This window comes from Falco cherrug, chromosome 9, assembly GCF_023634085.1.
Source record: "Falco cherrug isolate bFalChe1 chromosome 9, bFalChe1.pri, whole genome shotgun sequence".
Taxonomy (NCBI): Eukaryota; Metazoa; Chordata; class Aves; order Falconiformes; family Falconidae; genus Falco; species Falco cherrug.
Genome location: NC_073705.1, coordinates 46864551 through 46884141, shown reverse-complemented (window position 1 = coordinate 46884141; position 19591 = coordinate 46864551). Strand labels below are relative to the sequence as shown.

General features: G+C 39.9%; 1 protein-coding gene across 3 annotated transcripts in view; it reads right to left on the bottom strand.

Annotated features, from left to right (window-relative positions):
• Window positions 1-2781: 2781 nt before the first annotated feature.
• The window catches only part of RASGEF1A (RasGEF domain family member 1A), a 54172-nt gene continuing 37362 nt past the window's right edge, over window positions 2782-19591 (bottom strand). For 2 of the 3 annotated variants that reach the window (XM_055719826.1, XM_055719825.1), the window contains exons 4-13: window positions 14984-15121; window positions 11589-11810; window positions 11225-11299; window positions 10895-11020; window positions 9011-9113; window positions 8639-8718; window positions 7820-8011; window positions 6850-6973; window positions 6548-6620; window positions 2782-5486 (exon numbers count right to left, since the gene is read on the bottom strand). In XM_055719826.1, the coding sequence (XP_055575801.1) occupies window positions 5462-5486; window positions 6548-6620; window positions 6850-6973; window positions 7820-8011; window positions 8639-8718; window positions 9011-9113; window positions 10895-11020; window positions 11225-11299; window positions 11589-11810; window positions 14984-15121 (1158 nt within the window). In that variant the 3' untranslated portion in view covers window positions 2782-5461. The remainder of the gene's footprint in view (window positions 5487-6547; window positions 6621-6849; window positions 6974-7819; window positions 8012-8638; window positions 8719-9010; window positions 9114-10894; window positions 11021-11224; window positions 11300-11588; window positions 11811-14983; window positions 15122-19591) is intronic. The other variant, XM_055719827.1, reaches the window with a different exon arrangement.

The following is a 19591-nucleotide window of genomic DNA, read 5'->3' as shown; positions in this document are numbered from 1 at the left end:
CGCTCCTGCTGCAGCTGGTGATACATTGCACTCCTCTGTTCTAACGGATATTTGGGGAGGTGGGGTGTCGTCAGTAATATCTTATTTAAATTGAACGTAGACAACTGGATATTGTTCAAATATTTAAAAGGAAACTTCCAGTGTCGACGCTGATGGATAGCAGGATTCTTGGAATTCAAATGCCCTCAGAATTAGGAGAGGCCTTTAATTGAGACAGTGATTTAAAAGATATTAAGGACTTTTCTGTCTGTGTAATGAGATTCTGTTGCATCTCATTGGACCTCTGCCTCCAAGCAGAATTAATTAACGTTAATACCTGCTTAATCTGAAGAAGCTAGATAAGATTAGAAGTATCGGAAGCAAATTTCTGCGAAATTTAAAGCTACCTCTTCCTTGACGCGGCTCAGGTGGGGATGTGTGATGCTGGTGCTCGCGCTCGGCTCGCTTTCAAACCTGTGAAGCGCTTCCCGTGCCTTGTGTCGAGGTTGGGGTTTGACAGAAATCCCCTGCATGGCAACAGCCCTGGGTCTTGCGGGGGTTTTGTTTGCGTTTTGAGGGGGGGTTGGTAGTTTGTGGATTTTTTTGGTTTGGTTTTGTTCCCTTCTGGTAGGTGTTACGATCGGTTTCAAGTAACTGTATACTGGTTTTGCCAAATGCAAACTTGCAGAACTTTTTATATAGAAGTGCTATTTATTATTAGTTGTTAGAAGCCTAAGTATTCTTAATATAAACTAAGCATCCTAGTAGATTAGAAACAGTGTATTTATTGGCTTAGTATTTTTAATTAATGTTACATTTTCTGATGGTTTGAATTTCTTCCTCATCACACCTCTTGAGCAGAAGACAGAGTACCTGTCTGAGACTGTCAGTGCTCCCTGTGTGACATAGGTCTTGACTGCTTTTTAGTATTTCATTATGGAAATAAACTAATATCCCACCGTTATTTTGTACCAGTCTTAACTGCATCCATTTTCTGTGCCAAAGCTGAATGTGGTATCAAGAAGCCACAAAAACGCGGGTGTTAGAAATTGCTTGTAACGTTGGAAATATTGGAAACATTTAAATTCTTTGCCATTGTGAGTAGCATTACAGAACTGGTTACACTTTAGATTCTACCTGCAAACTACTGCAGAAATACACCCTCAAATGTCATTTCTGTGCTCCAAGGCCCGCTCTGGGGGCCAGTGGAGGAAGGCGAGCCTCTGTCGGAGGCTTGTGGGTATGTGCTGAGTCCCCAAAGCACACCTGGATCCCTCTGCCTCTCCAGGGACCAGCAAGGGAGGGAGAATTTGAAAGCAACTATTGCTAATACTTGCATGCTCACTGGCCTGGAAAATTCCTCGATAGCAGGCACTAAGGGTTTTTGATTAAGTCTTTCTGCAATGTGATTTTTTTGTTTAATTCAATTAAATTTTAATTATTTTTTTAAAAAAATAATAAATATTTGGTGTCTGCACAGCCCTATTTAAATGGCTGCAGAGAACTGTAGGACAAAACTGTGCTTCTGTATGCTTTTTGCAGGCTTCTCTGGTTAGTCAGGAAGCTGGGGTTGCCCTGATAAAACTATAAACGTTGCAGACTAAAGAGAGAAGATCTGTCTGCATGTCCTCAGAATTACTGATTTATCTCCAAAAGATGTGCTAATATCAATTGTCAGCTGGCTAGTCAGCTGAATTTTGCTACATGAATTATTTAGTGGAAGCCAGCTGTTTCTTGGGAACTATTAACTTGATAAATCAAGTTGCTGCTACTATAACTAAAGATATCTTACTGGCACTGAGTTACTGCTCTAATGGCAGTAAAGTGCCTGGAAAGCAATTTTATTGTTTACTCCGATTCCTCTGTAAATAGCTAATTTATCTTAATGACTGGATGGGACATAATTGGAAGTGAGTTTTCAAGGGTGTAATATGCATATTAATTATGAGTGTGAACTGGCCATCAGGAAGATTCTTGTCTGCTTGATCCTCTTAATGCTGGTAAACATCATTATCTTTTCTAATGAGCCATGATGACTGAAAGTAGCAGGGTTCTGCTCTGGGAGTCTGTTGTGGATGTCTGGCTACCAAAACAATTTGCCTGGAGAGTTTTTGACAGATTAGAGATGCTTTTGGGACCTGCAGAGCTCCAGCACTAATGGCTTTTTTAAGGCTTATATCCCTGAGAGGGGAGGTAGCGTGGGTAGCACCGGGGCAGCGCGTTAGGAAAGCTGGATTTTCCTCACAGCCCTGTGCTTGTCTAGTCCCTGTGTGACCTTGGAGAAGTGGCCCTGCTTCTGTAAAGTCAGGCATGAGAAAGGGTAGTGGTCGCAACCAAAAGTCTGGGAGCGTTGAAATGTCAACGGAGTCTTGCTACAGGAAAGCCTGTGGTGTGCTGCTGCCAGCAAATGTCTCTGTGCTTGCTTCTTAACAGGGATAAGTATGTGCAAGGATAAATATGTGCAAAAAAAAAAAAAAAAGAAACAAAAAAACCTCTTGGGACACACAAAATATTTCTACACAGTGAAACTGTTAATCGCTTTCACTGCGAAAATAAAAATACGCTGTAGCAGAGACCCGGTATCAAATACAAAAAATACTGTTACAGAGAGCACGTTAGAAGTGGCAGCATGTTGTTGGCTTAGTGTTGCTCTTACTTTATGAAATATTTAACGGTCTTCCAACAAAGGCATCTTTCTAAGTCAGTAACAAGTTGGCTCACTGGGACTATAGCTTAGTTGCTGCTGGTTTGTGGCTTGATCAGTATGCAAGTGCAAAATAACCATGGAAAAAGTTAAGCCAGTTATTTTCTTTTTTTTTTTTTTTTTATTAATGCAAGCACATCCAGTCAAACACGGAATATCCTGCTTTATGGTACAGCTTTATATTTAGCATTTCAGCTCAGAATAGCAAAACACAGTATTTAAGGAATGTATCAAACTGAGGGAGGAAAAAGAAAAGGAACCAATGTGGATACTGCATTGATTTCAAGTATATACGAGGACTGATTGACTGGTGAAGTGCACATTCATGTGAAAGCTTTTCTATACATTTACAGAAAGTGTTCTAAAATTGCATTTCAAATATATATTTTTTCTTAAATTTTAAGCATCCCTTTTAAATTTCAATTACATAAACAAAGCTGATATACAATCCTTCTTATAGTGTCCGACAATGTTACTAGCTAGAACATCTCTGAAAGTGCAAAACACTGTAATAATACAGTATAAATATTCTTACTCTAATCCATGGCTGAAGGTCAGTACTTCAGCACAGGAAAAATAGCAGCAGATCATAAGAATTATTCCTTCCCCCTTTCTGGGCTGTTTTTGTTAACAGTTAGTATTCTTCTGCTTCCTCCTTTGTGGCGTAACTTGCTTTTTCTCTTTGACGTCAATGCTATGGGAATAGCAAAATGTTGATTTTTCTCCCTCCCTTACCCCAACTTACTCTTCTAATTTTAAGTATTTGGCAAGGGGGGGAATGGAACAGGGAGAGAGGGAAGGCTCTTTAATTTTTCACCATACTGCAGGGCAAATACAATAAATAATATCTACTAAGTGATCGCAGATGCTACATGAAACGGTGGCACTGCTCTTGGTTGTAGGCACTCAGCGAGAAGAGTCTACTGGACTGGAATAAAGCAGACCCTCGGTCCAGCAAGTCTTGCCCCTTCTTCAACAGAAGGCAGAATAAGAAAAAAACCCACCATCTAACTTAAAGTTGATAATTTTTAAAGAAGCTTGTGCAGAGGTCCTCTGCAAGGCTCTAGAAGGGAGGCTGTAACCTCTGTAAACTCAAGGGCCTTGTATAAAAAGTAAAATACTAAAAAAAATAATTATCTAACTGTCTGGCTCAAGTCATATCTTTACAAATATCCAGTCCTCAACCCTGAAGAGAACAGCAACTGGAAAGGACAGCAGATATTCACGGGTAATAATTTGTTCATTAGATGAAAGAGGTTTTAATCCAAGTCTATTTTTTTTTTTTTTCATTCTTACTTTCTCACCTGATCTCTGCAATAAGTCTTGAAGTATGGTTTGGGGTGGTTTTTTTTTTCCTGGAAATGAATACCTTGAGTCTTAACAGAAGCTCCTCAGGTGCTCGTTTGGATAGCCAAATTAGGTATGAACTCTAAGACTAAAAGGAGAAATTAGAAATGGTAAGCACCAGCAGGTTTACAGATCACCTCTAATTTTGGTACTGACCTGGGTTCAAAGGTTTGACCAATTTCTTCTGGTGTTTTCCCCTTAGATTTCAATGGGTTCTGGCCCAGACAGTTAACCGTGGCTTGCAAAATACTAGAAGAAGCTTGCATCACCAGTTGGTCTTTGCTTTAATTGTCTGTAAGTGCAGACTAGCGTTTTCAAAGGAACCAAGAGAATTAAATGACCAGTTCAGTTGTAATGAACTCTTCTTAAGCTTCCTCAGAAGTCTTAGCCTTAACTTCAAATCGGACATCTGAGTTTACTTCCCTCTCCCTAGCTCAAATATGATTTTTATTTTCCAAAAAAACATATTGAGCCTGTTTTGCAGAGATAATCTAGGTTAGACATCCTTCTCTTAAACAAAACAACAAAAAAAATCCCTGATTTTAAGAAAGGAAAACACAAACTACTCTGACAGCCAGAATTTAAAGGATAGTTCCCAGAAGTATTAAAACTTAGACATGTGTGCATCTTCACACGTGCACGCACACATACTCACACACAAACGCACATCCCCCAGCAGTTACCCCATCTTACCTCTTCAAATCGTGTAACAAAAATATGTTTGCTGCACCATCAATGTTACAGGCAGGTATACTCTACTTCATGTGCCATATTCTCCGTTTTATTTAAAAAGTACATTGTAGCTGGTTTTGAGACATCCATATTTTTATTTTCTTTACTTCCAGTCCAGCGTAATAGAAGGTACACTAAACGGTATCAGTACCTTGTAAGGCACTATTTTCTGATGTAGGAGAGGAACGCGCTTACTGCAGCTGTCTAAGGCCTTGACTCTACAAACACTCGCTAACACGTGTGGGTGGCATCGCCGATTTGAAGGAGACCCTTCGCTTCAAAGCTAGAGAGACAAGTTGAGTGTTCTGTAGGATACTGGTCCAATGGAGTATTTAACCTGAACACTGGCTTTAGTTGGGATGTGTGTTTTAATTTTTATTTTGGTGGAAGTAATAAAAAATTAAAAATGTGGATGCTGATAGAATAAGATTTCCCCAGGGATACCATCTCCCGCAACACATTTCATCTCTGAGAACAGGGCCCTGCCCTTATATTTAAAATAAAAAACCAAAACCCTTCACTTAAGTGCCTTAAGGTTGACATGTGAAATATTTACCACATTTTATTTCATAAAAGTTACTGTATATACAAAACAGACCTCAGCCAGTGAGGTCTTTCTTAGCTCAGTCCAAGTCTTTCAGGTTGTAAAAACGTGTTCATTCAATGTGCTTCAAAGTCTGCGGATCAGATCCAAAATCCTCAGGCTCTATTAAGCAGAGTTGTCCTAGAATAAGAATTAATAAAATAATTATCTCTTCTATTGTAATAAAAAAAGTTTTACAGTTTTGGTGGAGGTTGGCAGTAGATCTCTCTCGCATTGTTAGCTGGAAGCCTTGCTTCAGGGATAGGTTTTTCAGCCGCTATAAACTGGGATGCATCTACAAATTCCAATAAAGATGCTGACTTAAAATGAAAATTCAATTTTTGTAACACTACTTCAGGTACTTAAGGTGTGCTGAAGCAAATTAATGTGTGTTTCTCTGTCACCCTAAACTATTGCTTGCTGAATAGCCTAGGATTTAACACAAGGTACATTGATGGTTGTTACAAGCCAAAAGCTTACGTGGGCTTCCTAAAAGTCATTGGGTTCACTGGGAAACGGCGTCCCATCAGGGACAATACAGTCATAATGTAGCTCAGCTGCAGCTCAGGACACATAGGCTTCATTCACTCTTTTATCTGGTAAAGATATGGCAAATCTAAGTGTTTAACGTGATTTACAAAGGTCTAAATCTCTCTTTCTGCAGCGGCCTCAGTATTAGAAGAAATCCCAGTTGAATTAATCGATCTCATCATGTACATGGAAGAGGTGCTCCCCCCTCTCGGAGGGAGGAGGAGTCACTGAGACTTTCTCCCTTAAGAGCAGGCTGAAAATTAAGAATATTGGTATAAACTTTCATCCTTTTATAAGATTTGGAAGTGCATAGGTATAATAAATGATAGCGCCTTCTTAGTATATCTATATATTTGTTTTCCTGAGAAAAGTGTGTCTGAAAACTGTCTAGGCTATCAAATAACAGTAAAAGAATCTACGTCTGTAGCAAAGCATATTCCCTTTCGTAGTCCCAGCAGTAGTCTCACAGCCTGAACTGATCTGGCTGGAAAAGCTGTATCAAAATCCAAGCCCTACTGAATGTTTTTCAAATTTGGATTTTGAAGAAGAAAAATTGATTCTATTTGGGCCAAAATGGACCTAAGCAAGTATGCAAAGAGGAGGGAGGAAGCTACTGATCACGTGCCTGCGTAGGTCTGCAAAAAGAGTCATGTTCTGAGGAAGCTTCGTACCTGAGTGTTTTCCAGCTGTCTTTTTCCATGTGGTTTTCTGGACCTTCACTCTCAAAGGATGCAATGAACAGAGCTAGTAAATAAAATTAGAACAATTAGATACATGGGTTCTTTAACTGGAAAAAAATAAAGTGCAATATAGCAGCTGTAACTTAGCAGACTTATAATGAAGTTTATTCTTATCAGAAGCCGATACAGAAGCAATACTTATAAATATTTTTTTTTTGCTTTTTTTTCCATCTGCATATTCTGTCTGCATTTCAACAAGAAGACTCGCTAGAACGTTCAATAAAGGATTTTACCTTCTTCACTATAAATGGGTGCTGTGAGTAGATAGCTCTGGATCTTTTTGTCTTTTTCAAAAGGGCACTCAACCTGCTTCCATGTCAGGAAATCATGAATCTGTCTTGAAATTTCCCAGAATTTCTGCATGAGGTAATTAAAGGAATATTATTAAAGTCATATTTGCCTTCTTTCAAATATGATGTTTTTTTCAATTTCTAAGCCTCTCGTTCTTGTTCGTATTCGTGCTGCTTCTCTTAATATCCCTTACGTAGCCTTCGTCCTTGTTAGCCTTTCTTCTTACTGCTCCTTCATCTCCCGTTTTTGCTCCTAGTTCCTCATCTGTTAGTCTCTTTCCCTGATTTCTTCTGAACATAAGGCAGGGTGCAGGGCTAAGGAGTAGCAAATTTTTTGTCTGCCATCATACCTGGTACACTAAAATTCTTATGCTGCTTAATTTCAAGTTCTTTACTTTAAATGTTGGATGAGTACAATGTTCCTTAAAAAAATTCCCATTCCAATTAGCTAACAGTGGACTATCTCTGTATTACTTAACTAATTTTTAATGCTGGGGGTTTGGCTTCTGAAATTTTTTATTATCTTCTCAATCTTTTCATGCATCGGTTTTGGTAACAAATTAACGTTACTCCAATGAGTTCTGCTTATCTGAGTTTTATGTTTTTTTAGAGCATCTGTCCCATGAAAAAATATAAAAAATAACCTCTGTTTCAGTAGACTTTATAAATAACCGTCTAACTGAAGGCAATTACATTCCAGAAGTTTTATGTGATTCTTTTCTGTATATGCAGTTGTGGATTTGCTGGATATGTAATATAAAGATGGCGATGGCAAACACTAGCTTTCACAGAAATGGGTGACATCATTTCCCCTGGATAATGATACCTCTTTCTGTCTAAATCAGAACCGGCAAATGTTTGTAATGTTCAATGTTTAACTAGCATCACAATTTCTGTAATAGCAAAGTCCTACCTTGAAGTTTATCTGCCCGTTGGGCAAGCGGTTCGTGTGTATTTTGTGCAGAAAGTAGATGTCTTTAATAAACAGGTTGAAGACTGGGATGACTATTTTCTCTCGATTGCTGTTGGCAGTCTGAGATCGCTGTGCAGCTCCTTGCAGGGCTGTGCGGTAATTACAAAAGTTGCTGGATGGATCCATGTGATGCTGTTTTTATGACCGGGGGGGGGAAAAAAGGCAGTCAAGTAATATGTTTTCCTAAAAACAGAAAGCTTTGATCTAACTATCAGAGAGTTCATTCTTTATGAATCCATTGGGCCTCTTTTAGAACTTCCAAGACGGAGCACCTTACACTGATCAGGTCTTGTTTGAGAGGAGGGTTCTGTACTGGCTTTACATCTGTGCTTTGCTTCAATGGTTAATTGAAGACTGAAAGGAAATAATAAATGACTGTTGCAACCCCCCCAACATTCTAACTTGCTGTCACCAATCTTTCTGATGACTATTCCGATGAAGTTTTGTTTTCATTCAGGTCTCCGCTAGATGGAGTACTCCAATTAGTTTTAGGGTAGCAAAACAGCATTTGCTTGGGTGAAAACTACCTTGATGTTGAATGGAAAAAATACATTAGAAAGAAACAACCTAAAGAAAACTTGCATCCACTTTTCTTTGCAGGCAAGTAGGGAGATTGAGATTCAGGAAATACTCTCCCTAATGTTTATATGTTGGTGACTGCTAACAGAGTCGCCTCTCTGGTCTCTGATATTGTCACAGCAAAGGTTTGGATAAAACTGTTTGGGGGACTCCTATATAAGGTCTAAAATTTATACATACCTCTAAAACATCAAATTTGGCTGTTTTGACCTTGGACCAAGTTTTCTTTAGCCGTGCCACAGGACTCAGATTCATGCCAGCTGAACGGAGGGTGAAGAGACAAAGAAAGAAATAACTGAGTTGAAAAAAAATGTAGGGCTACGTAACTCTGTGTGTGTTCCTGAGCACTATGCATCTCGGAAGGCAGTTCAGCCCGACAGACAAAAGTTGTAGATAACATTCACCCGCGCGCACGTTAATCTGTTGCTGGTATGTTCTGCCCCGGTAGAAGCGTGTGTGCTGGTGTGGTCGGCCAATTTCGGGCAAGTATGAGTCTTGCCTGTCAGGTTGTGAAATGGAGTGTCTTCTGTCATCTGTGTTAAGGATACTCACAGATAATAGCCATCATTGAGTTGAAGTTTCCAATATTGAAGCATTCTCTTGCCACATCAATGAAGAACTCCACCATTCTTGTACGCTGCTTTTTCTTTACAACCTGAAAAAAACCCAAACTCGTGATCTGTTAAGACGGAGGGGATGGCCTGAATTTTTGTATGGGATGTTCTGTGAAAGGCATTGTAACAGATTGATTGACTAGATGTTTTAAGACTCTTATCCAGCTAAATCTCATGATGATACAGGCCTTGGGATATTCTGTTAAGATTAATTTTTAATAAAATAACAGAAGTATTTGGGGCTACTACTATCAATTATTTGTCTAGTTGTGGGGAAACATACATTTTTGTTTATACGTGACGTTCAATGTCTTAGGGAATCTTGTATAAACAAGCGGGATGCTTTCAGCAATTTCCTCTTACTGGAAGAGGGAGATAACATGAAGGAAGAATATATGCAAAAAATGTCAACCTCTGAAGAAGGGAGGAAAGACTTAAGACCAGGGGCATGTACCCTGAATGCGAGAATGAGAAGATCAAGACTGGCAATTGTTCTTTTTACTGTGTATATTCTGAAATGACCTCTTGAGAGCAGGTAGTGCTGATCAACTATACAGATTCCCACCCATGCAAACGTGAAGGATCTAGCAAGTGATGCTGAACATCCGCTTTGCAGATTCCTTTAAAAATGGAAATGCAAAATTAATATCCAGCACTGTCTCCAGACTTTGTTTCTAAAAACCATCAATCTTTCTCCCCCTCTCTCTCTATATATATATATTTTTTTTTTTTCCCCCTAGATTACATTCATTCACCAAAATCTTCCCCATATTTAGATCTTTGGTCTGGCTTATCCAAAAATGGCTTCTGAGGGGTGACTGCAGACTACTTCACAAGGGAGTGCCCTTTTTCTTTTTCTTTTAAAAAAAAAAACAACAAACCAAACAAACATCTCTTACCTAAATACTTCAGTTTGTGTCATATCAAAAGAAAATGGTCCAGTAGTCAATGGCCTGGCTTAGCTCTTTTGTTTGGCTAGTTTACTAAATGTATTAGCCATACCAGACAGCTCTGGAAGATGTCTTGGTGTGTTTTTGTAATAAGTTTCTGTGAGAGCAGGAAATCTTAAAGAGATTAGGACTGATATATCTGACTTCATGAAAGTGCAGGAGGCATCTGGATTTCCACAGAAGGACTACTGACCAAAAAGAAATAGAGAGAAAATTTCCTACTTGCTAGAATTGGTGCATGTGAATAGGAAACTAGAAGGATTGACATATGCATGAAAAAAGAAAAAAAAAAAAAAAGAAAAAAAGTTTCTGGGGCAGTATAACTTCAATTTCTTTATTTATTATATTATAGAAGTTATTTTAATTTCTAATCAGGCTGTTCTCCCTCTTTTTTTTTTTTTTAAAAAAAAAACCTCTCCAGTAGTCTACTTTCTTTCCACACTTCTGAAGAAAGTTTATTTCTGATTTTTCTACAACAAAACCAAATAGGTGACAGTGCTAACAATCTCTAAATGCAGTGGAAGGACAGCTGCTTATTGGTAAATCTTTGCTCAAAGATGAGTCTCTTTTGAGAATTTACGGATTTTAAAACAAAAGAAACATCCAAAAGAGCTCATAACTCAAACTCCATACAAGTTCCATTTATTGTATGACTAATGCTGCTAGGGAAGCTGCACAGGATTCGACAATATATGCAAAGCCAAACGCAGCCATGAACTCTTAATCATACAAGCATGCAAATAATGTAATGCTTGAGTAATGCCATTATCTTTAATTGCAGTGCTAATGTTTAAATCTCTACCGGACCACTGCCTGCCTTTTGTTCTTAAGGCCAGGATCACTTTGCTGTCTGGTTTCCTGTGAGTACTTACCCGACAAATCTCTGTAGCCACCAGCATGCTGAGACAATTGAACCAGTTGTCATAGGCCTCCAAGTTATAGGTTTTGGTCACATCGCCTCGGCACTGTAAGGGAACCGGCCACATGTTAATCCTATCCTGTGTCGTGATAAAGTCAGCATAACAAAGGATTAAGTTTATTTTCATGTCTTGATAAAATCTTGTTGGGCCTTTTTTAAGGCAAGAGCTTAAACAAGGTTAGAAAATGTCAGCCTTTTTTGCACAGGGTATACTCGAATTATGGAGGTTCTTTACCCTGGTTATTCTTTTTATTTCTTTTTCCCTCCGTACCCCTTCTTGTACCTTGTGATTATCCATGGAGTCCATGTGGCTGACAATCTGCATCAGATCCTCTGGGTAAATGTTGCTCACTCTTTCCTGTGTTTGGAGAGATGAGAGATTGTCACTGTGCAGACGAACAGGGATGTCAATGAAAAACACATCAATAAAGCCAAAGTTAGGAGAATGTTTTGGTAACTTTCATCTTCCGACAGTGTAGGTGCGTGAGGTGTTTTTAATCGCTGTGTCTAATTGGTCTTGTTTGTTACTTTGGTTGTTATTTGGTTAAAACATTGGAGGCTTTCAGTGAAGCCGTGGCAATATTCATGTTGGTAAGTATATTAATATTTAATAAATGGAAAATAATTAACACAAACTAGCATCTCACCAGTTCGATATAGGTCAGCTGCTGTGCCAGGATCAGAGGGTCACAGCACACGCTCAGGATGTCCTTCTGAGTTGACTGTGGCTTGGTTTTGAGGATGGTGCCTTTGTCGGTAACAGGTTGCCGGAATTTCTCTCTGATTTCCTGGTACTGGCTCCGTGTGGAGAGGGCCATCAGGAGATTCTGTGTCATCTGGCTAATGATCTTTTTCACTGTTCCATTTTCCTAAGCAAAAAGCAGAAACAATGACCTCTAGCTCTCGCAGACACAGATTGCTAAAGAATTTCTGACTGGGAAAAATAAATGCCTATTACTCATTTTCTTTTGTCTTATCTGAGCTGACCATCCCGTGACAAACGAACTTGTCCTGACTGCCCGCACAGCTCCCTGATGGCATCATTAGGGCAGCCTGCCTTCCCGGCTCTGTTCCACTTGCCTGGCTGGTCTGCTCCTTGCAGCATTTTTTGGCTAGTACCCCTTTCAAAGGCACCCATGTGAGCGGCTTAAAAGCGGATATACCGAAAGGTGGTTGAGTTGCTTGTCCAAGGCTTCTTGGATCCATGTGTACCAAGTGCCAAAATGCTCTCTTCTCATTCTGATCAGACTCGCTGATGATCTAGCCCAGGCAGAATCCAGGAAATTCACATTATGTCCAGGAATATACCTTGGCTTGACTTTGAACAACTACAGCATCCAAAGACTTCGGTAAAAGCCCAGTATACTTCGTGTTCTTGGACAAGTAAAATGCATTTCTGTTCATCAGATGCAGATTTTAAACATAGGATCTGTAAGGATACGTACTGGTAAAGCTAAGAAATATAATTCATCTGCTCAGTGTTTTGACAACTACAGCAAGCTGAATTCTTTCTGCCATTGATTGATTGTGTCCTATAGGCATTGCACTATGAGATCAACCCTGAAGTGCGAACTTGATTGCTTTCCTACTTCTCCATCCCTCCTGTTACTTCTTGAAATGACCCAGGTTCTCTGAGCATCTTCTTCATGCTGCTGAAAAAAACAACTCTACCAAAGACAGTCAGTCCATCTCCTCTTTCCTACACAACTATTATCTTGCTTTCATGCAAATTATTTCGCGTGAAGTTAGACACAAGGTGAACAGTTAAGTTTACAACCTGCTGTGCTGGTTTCTGCCAGCCAACTGGATGAACTAGAAAGAACTGCAATGAATCTATGATTGTTCAAACCACTAATATGCAGTGACTGAAATTCCATAGCAATGTGAGACACAATGACTACCAAATACTTGTATATTGCCCGCTGTAATTAAGCAATAATAGTGTCAGGATGTTGCTTTACAAGGCAATGATCTGACTCCCAGGAGAAATCAAATAAAAAGCTGAGGGCAGTGTAGCTCATCTTGAGGCAAGTGGGTTACTGCTGAACAGTAGCTGGCTGGAGCCATTTCTGATACTGTGCTACAAATATTCAGAAATGGCAAGGGTGAGTGGACTAATATAAAATGCTAATTTTGCTCTCTGGTACACTGAACTTGCAATTAGAAATTGTTTGACTTCAGCTGCTATGCCCAGTTTACTCGTGTGTCTGGGAGGAAACCGAGTTTCTAGATACGGGTCAGAGAGAACCAAACTTGAAGGCAGGTGGGAGTGTTGCAGGTATTATGTGACAGTGAACAAAGAAACTGCAGTGATGTCAAAACCTATGGCTTGCTTCAGCTACTGTGAATTTATTAGAGACTTAATACAAATGCCCTTAGAATTTTGGCAGCTTCCTTTCTTTCTTAGTCTTACCTTAAATTTTCTTGTCAGAAAATAAGTTAATGAGTGTACAATAATTTGTCCTTGTTTGAGTTTAAACAAGACATTTGTACTCCGCTTGGGGACAGTCCTGGTTGTAGCTATAGCTATTTGGCGTGCTGTCCGGTGCTACTAGGACAAGCACCTAACTGCTTTGTGAGAGTTCTCATTTGACTTTCTCTATCTTATTTATGGAGAGTAGTGTCCAAAGGGGATTTAGAAAAGCTTTTAAAATACGAAATAACCCCCCAAACCATTACAGTAATCCCTAGCTGAAGCACAGTATGGGTAATTTCTTGTGGTAACAAATACTGAGAGCAAGAGCTGCTTTCTGTCAGTGTCAAATCAGGTTTCCTAGGGGTCAGATGTGGCATAGCTCTTCACGGATCAAACTTGACTCTTAGCCTTGTTAAGGGGAGAAAGACAGTGATGCTGTAATTAACGGATGCCATCAGATTTCTCGGACACAAGAGCACTAAGCCATTTCATGAAGATGTGTTTTTCTCAAACGACAATATATTCATACATAACAGAGTGGGAGGGAAGGGGAAGAGAAAGTAAGGCCACGACTTTGTTCTAGTTCAAAGTAACAGACAAATTAAATACTAAGATACAGATGCCAAATACAACCTCTGCTGAGTCTGCCTTCGCAGTAGTATCTCTGCCAACATACACGTCTTTGCCCTTGTCTAACAAAGGGAATAGAAGGCATGTTATGATCCCGTTTCCTTTTCCCCTCCTACTAAGGCACTGACATTTTCATAGTAGCATCCAGGTAAACAGCTTCGCTGATGCAACAAGTGACATACTTCCTTTTGACAACTCAGTAACACCTAATTGTATTGTGTCCTATCACCGATTCATGCAGTGCCGTCAAACCTGTTGTTCTTCATTTTTCTTAGACCTGAATCAACAAAAACACATAATAAAGTTGTCTTCCCACTTCCTGCTAATTGTTCTCAGAAAACATCTTGAAGTTGTGGGTTTAAAAACGAGGAGAAGCTTCTACTTCTGTAGAAGTAAGCCTTCACATTCATACAAATGCTTTACAATTAATTCCCTTGCAGTTCTTGATTACCAGCGGACAGAAGGAAGCCTATAGTTGCAGTCACTTTCTCCATGAGGAAAAAAGGGTAGGGTTTCAGTTCAGAGGAAAAAAACCCAAACAAACCAGTAACGCACAAAACAAAAACCAAACAGAAAACTAACAGCCCTTGTTTTATTTGAATTTGCTTTATCCGTTTGCTTTAGAAAAGTCTTTTTGAGGTCTAGTTTTCTTCATATGCTAGAAACTCAGAGCTGTAAGACTGGTGATTGACTAGCTAGCAGAGCTAGCCCCTTCTGCACCCCATCCATTTTTCATATCGTCATGACTGCTTTGTCTCTTCCTCTTGCACTTGATGATTGCACGTAGGCAGTTTCTGTTAATGCACCATTAAGTTCATCACTCAGCCCATGTCCTGCAGTTACACTGACAGCTTAGCAACAGCTGCTGTAGTCCATTTAGAAAATACTGCGTGCGGGAGCAAGGGTCGGTATACAATATGATAAACTATATATAAAGGCTGACAAATACTGCTTTACTACTAAATGTTTTTTCTCCCCCCCTTCCCCGACCCCTACCTCATCACATTGGGTGATCCTGTGAGCAATCTCCTTCAACTCTTTCATGGATTTCTCATCTTGGAAATCATAGGGGAAAGTTTCAGTCCATTCCTTCAGGAGCTGAATGATTTTGGCAGCGAAGGATTTTAGCTTTGCCTAGAAAGAAACAACGAGTTGATTACGGACCACAGATCTTCCTGACTGCAGAGTAAATTAGCTGATGAGGGCTCACATAAAACTAGAGACACCCTTGAAAACACTTTGCATTAGTAGTAGGTGAAGGGGATAAAAAAGAACGTATTTAGCTGTGAGCCAGCTTCCCAAATAGTATGATTTAGCTTCCTTTTGTGATAGCTTGGTAATGTCTCTTACCAAACACTTTGAAGATATTTTCAAGGTTAGTGGTATAAAGCCAGGAAGACGACAGAATAGTTTAAGTGACTTATTTGATTGAAGTCAATGGGACTTAAGCTGACTTATGCCACCTGAGGCAGCAGTACCTTATCGTTTGAATTCAAATGCATACAAACTGCAGCACTCTACCAAGCATCTTTCATGAGAAGTGTTCACAAAGATATTTTTTTTCTATAGAATTTATCGGGCCCTCCAGATTGAGCTGTGTTATTAAAATAAAAGAATAACAGGGAAGATGTGTGTGTTCTCTCTATGGCATCTAAATCAAAACAGATTTCAAAAATAAAAAGTATTGGCTCTTTCTCAAAAAGCTATCAACCACAGAAAGGGGAGGGAGAGCTATTGTCAAAGTTCTCCTGTCACCTGTGAATCTTCTAAGGCTTATCATCAGTTAGACCTGAACTGGATTCCCATTACTCCACTGATAGCAACAGGCAGCGGCATCAGTAAGTCCAAGGGAGCACACTTGTAAAATTGGGAGTGTGAGTGCTAAGAACACTTTTAATGAACAAGGAGACTCAAAACTTAACTCAGGTTATATCTACCTTCCCACCCAACTTGTGACGAGTGGAGGAAGAAGAGGAAGTTTTCATTTGTGTTTACCTCCCCGCCTGTGTAAGCTACAGCAGTTCCTGCTCCCCACAGACAGCATGCTTTCTGCACCGCACTCCCCGTCAGCATCTTAGGGGTTACAGAAGGTGACTTAGCATGTGGCTTCGCCACAGGAAATCAGTGTATTTTCTTTTAAGACAAAAAGAGAAGGTCTTCCAAGAATTGGTAGGAACTCCTGACAAAACATCCTCTGATCATAGTGTGTCCCCGTTTGGTTGACTTTTTTTGGTTTTGATTAAATAAACTAAGCTTCCCCCGCAACCCTTCCCCCCCCCTTTTTTTTAACATCTCACTGGTATGTAGCCAGTGGAAGTATTAATAAGGATTATTAATAAAAACTTTGAAGTTAAACCATGCACCCTTGAATCCTCAGTCTGAAAATGAGCCGGTGCTCCTTGTAAGTCTGAAGGGAACATTTTGCTTTTCTTTCAGAGCTGCAAACCTCACTCTGCTAGCTTGCTTCTCCTAGCTGTTTTTTATTGACAGCATTTAACTGATCCTGCTACTGAGACAAGCACAGAATAATTGGATGGTGAGGGCAAAAAGAAAACATCCCCGTTCTCTTTGCCAGTAGTAGGCGTTCCTGCAAAGCGATCTCTGCTAGTGCCACTGCGGAGCCCAACTTCAATGTATTTCTAGACAGTGTAGGACAGAGCTCCAGATTTGCAGTTGTCTGTCCTCCAAACTCCTTTTGTCATCTGCCTTGGGGAAAAGACAATTTATGCTGCTTTGCTAGGAAATGCATGGAGCCTGACATTATTAAAAGAATAATCTGTAGGTGGTGATAGAAAATTAATTAGCCAGCTGGTGCCCTTCCGTTCAATTAAACTTAACAGGTACGTGCCTACTCCTGTAGCACCTTGTGGTAAACAAAACTGGTTGGTTTTTTAAATTATTATTTGTATTAATTATCCTGACTATCCTTTCTTAACTTTTGAAGCTGGAAAAGGAGGGATGGGGGCAGGAAACGTTCCAAAAATCTTTCCTTAGGCCATGGCAGCATCTCCATATGGACACTGACTTCTCATCTCATGTATCTACTCAAGTTGTTAGGGTTTGCTTCCTTCATGACTGAAAGCTAGGCATCTGTTGCAAGACAAACTGCAAACCACATCACTCTTCATGTAATTACTCTTCAGGTGTAAAAGAGCTTAGTGTTTTGTCAGAGGCTTCTAATGCTCATGGAAATAAGGTATGCCTCCTAAGAACAACGCTAAAAACCAGCGATACAGTGAACATGAGATTCCTGTTTCATGAGCACCTTGATGAAACCCAAAGCGGTGTGACAGGCTTGATGCACATAATTTGTGACAACCTAGATAGAAATCACACATGTAGGTGGGTAGCAGCACACATTTTCCTTTTTGTCATGGCTGCAATAAACCTACCGACCTACCGTAGTCCTACTCCAGATGTAAACCTGCCCTTGTGAGGCCTGACACGGAGTTCTCTGGAGTTTATGGCAATGCTTCTCCCATAAATATTTCTTTGAGAAGAAAAATATCTCTATTAATTTAAGTACTGTGGATCAGTCCTGTTCTGCATGAGACAAGACAGGCAGGACTGAGAAACAGCTACCAAGCAGGACGGAGGCAATAGCAGTATGTGCTTGCAGGAAAGGGAAAAGCAGTAAGTGCTTGTAGGAAAAATGACAGCGACCTGGTTAAGGGTATTGTGATTTTTGGTTTTAAAAAGGAGAACTTACTGGTGACAAAAACCAAAGAGAACTCATTATTTTTGAAGCGACTTACGCATTCCAAGACAGACAAGACAAGCTTAACAGAAATGAACTTATCTTTATTAATTTTTAAACTCTTGATTTAAAAAACACCCCCAAGCTGCAGAAATAACGCACCACAATTTTAACAACAGTTTTTTCCACTGAATAATACTATACAAGTGGTTTTTTTTCTGTGACAATCTTGTTTGGGTCTTTCAAATCACTAATGCACTTACAGAGAGTTAAATCTTATCCTTTATGGTCAAGCTTAAATACTGCCCTGTATATTATAATTGATGTATTAAACTCTGCAGCCCGCCCTTTTGTGAGTGTCCAAAAGGACTCTGAGCAGGCTTCAAGGCGTCCCTGACTGTTTCGCTTTTTAATCCACTTTTCTCTGCGTTGTTTGCTATAGGAGTTTTTGGCTAGCCAGCTAGCCAGTAATGTCAAAAACAAAGAAATGATAAGTATTGTGGTGTGTAACCTCAAAACCTGGCTCCTTGCCACTTTTTCGGCTCGCACGCTATTCAGGCAACAAGTCAGCCAGCTTCTCGTCTTAAAAGATTTGCATAAGCAAACTATCAGAAATGATCAGAGCTGCTTTAACTGCTTTTGCCAGCTATTTCTCGCTACGGAGCCGCTTAATTAGAAGGTGTTGGTACCTGATGATACGTTAATGGGTTATGACTGTGAATACACAGTGTCTTGAGTTGAGAATTCCTATGCTGCGTGTGAATTGAGTTTTTATTTGTGGCCAGATAGAAAAACAAATGCTAGTGGCCAAACTGTTCTGTAAAACGTTCAGGTGCTTGCAGTAGAGGCCTGTAGAGTAGAGTCATTTGTTGAGAGGGATGTCAAAAGTTTGTGGTGTTTTCCAACAATTTTGTGTTTAGTGGGTGGGGAAAAAATTACAGTTTATATTAAGGGGGTAGGCAGGGATCAAGGGGCATAGTAGGAAAAGCAACCAGCAAAGCATGTACGTTAAAGCAGCCTCCCAAACACTCATGTTTTATTGTCACCCTGCTGCTTGTTGGTTTACCTGTAGGCCCGTTTCCAAACTGTCAGCACAAGGTGTGAGAGCGTGGGTGTTTAGAATATGAGCTTCTATATTTTATATCCTGTTGTTAGGATGTAATGCTATTTCATTTCAGTGTGGAAGCCACGATATCATCTTTTTTAACACATATGCTGAAAAGCCAGAATAATGCTACTTTAGAGCGAATATCTCGTGTTTTAACAGCCAGATGATTTAGTCCCCAGGTACTGTTTTCATTTAAAAATCTCCTAAGTGTATTGTTATCCACAAAAGTTACATCGTATATTTTTACATCTTATTTTTAAATCCAAGTATTTCATGCATGTATTTTGACACTAGCTACTGACAGCAGTCGTTGTCTTCATACGTCTATAGATCAGCTTTACTCAATCCATGTTGTGGGTGGTCCCAGCATCTCTTACAAGCCCCTACCTCTGTTGTTCAGTTAGGTGTTGCTGAGGAACCACTGCGATTTACAGAGCACCGGTTTGAGGTTGCTCAGTCACAAGCTAGTTCAGCAGTGGCCGTGGGAATGGTTATCACCTCTGTGTGTAAAGCTGGATGCAGCAGTTCTTGCACCTGCTTTCCCTGACCCCTTGAACTCCCCAGCACCTACAGGATGAGTTGTATAGCTATTTGGTGAGTAGACTGGGGGACTGACCTGGATGAAAGTAATTTTGCACCAAGTGGTTAGTTTTTCCTGGGGAGTCATTTTGTGCTATAATAAGAGACTGCACCCCAGGAACAGTACAGGAGAAAGAAGCCCTTAGGGGTCAGCATTGCTGTCAAAACCCCTGTATTACCAAACCACAGGGTTACCTTTTGTGCTCCCCACTTGAGTCCT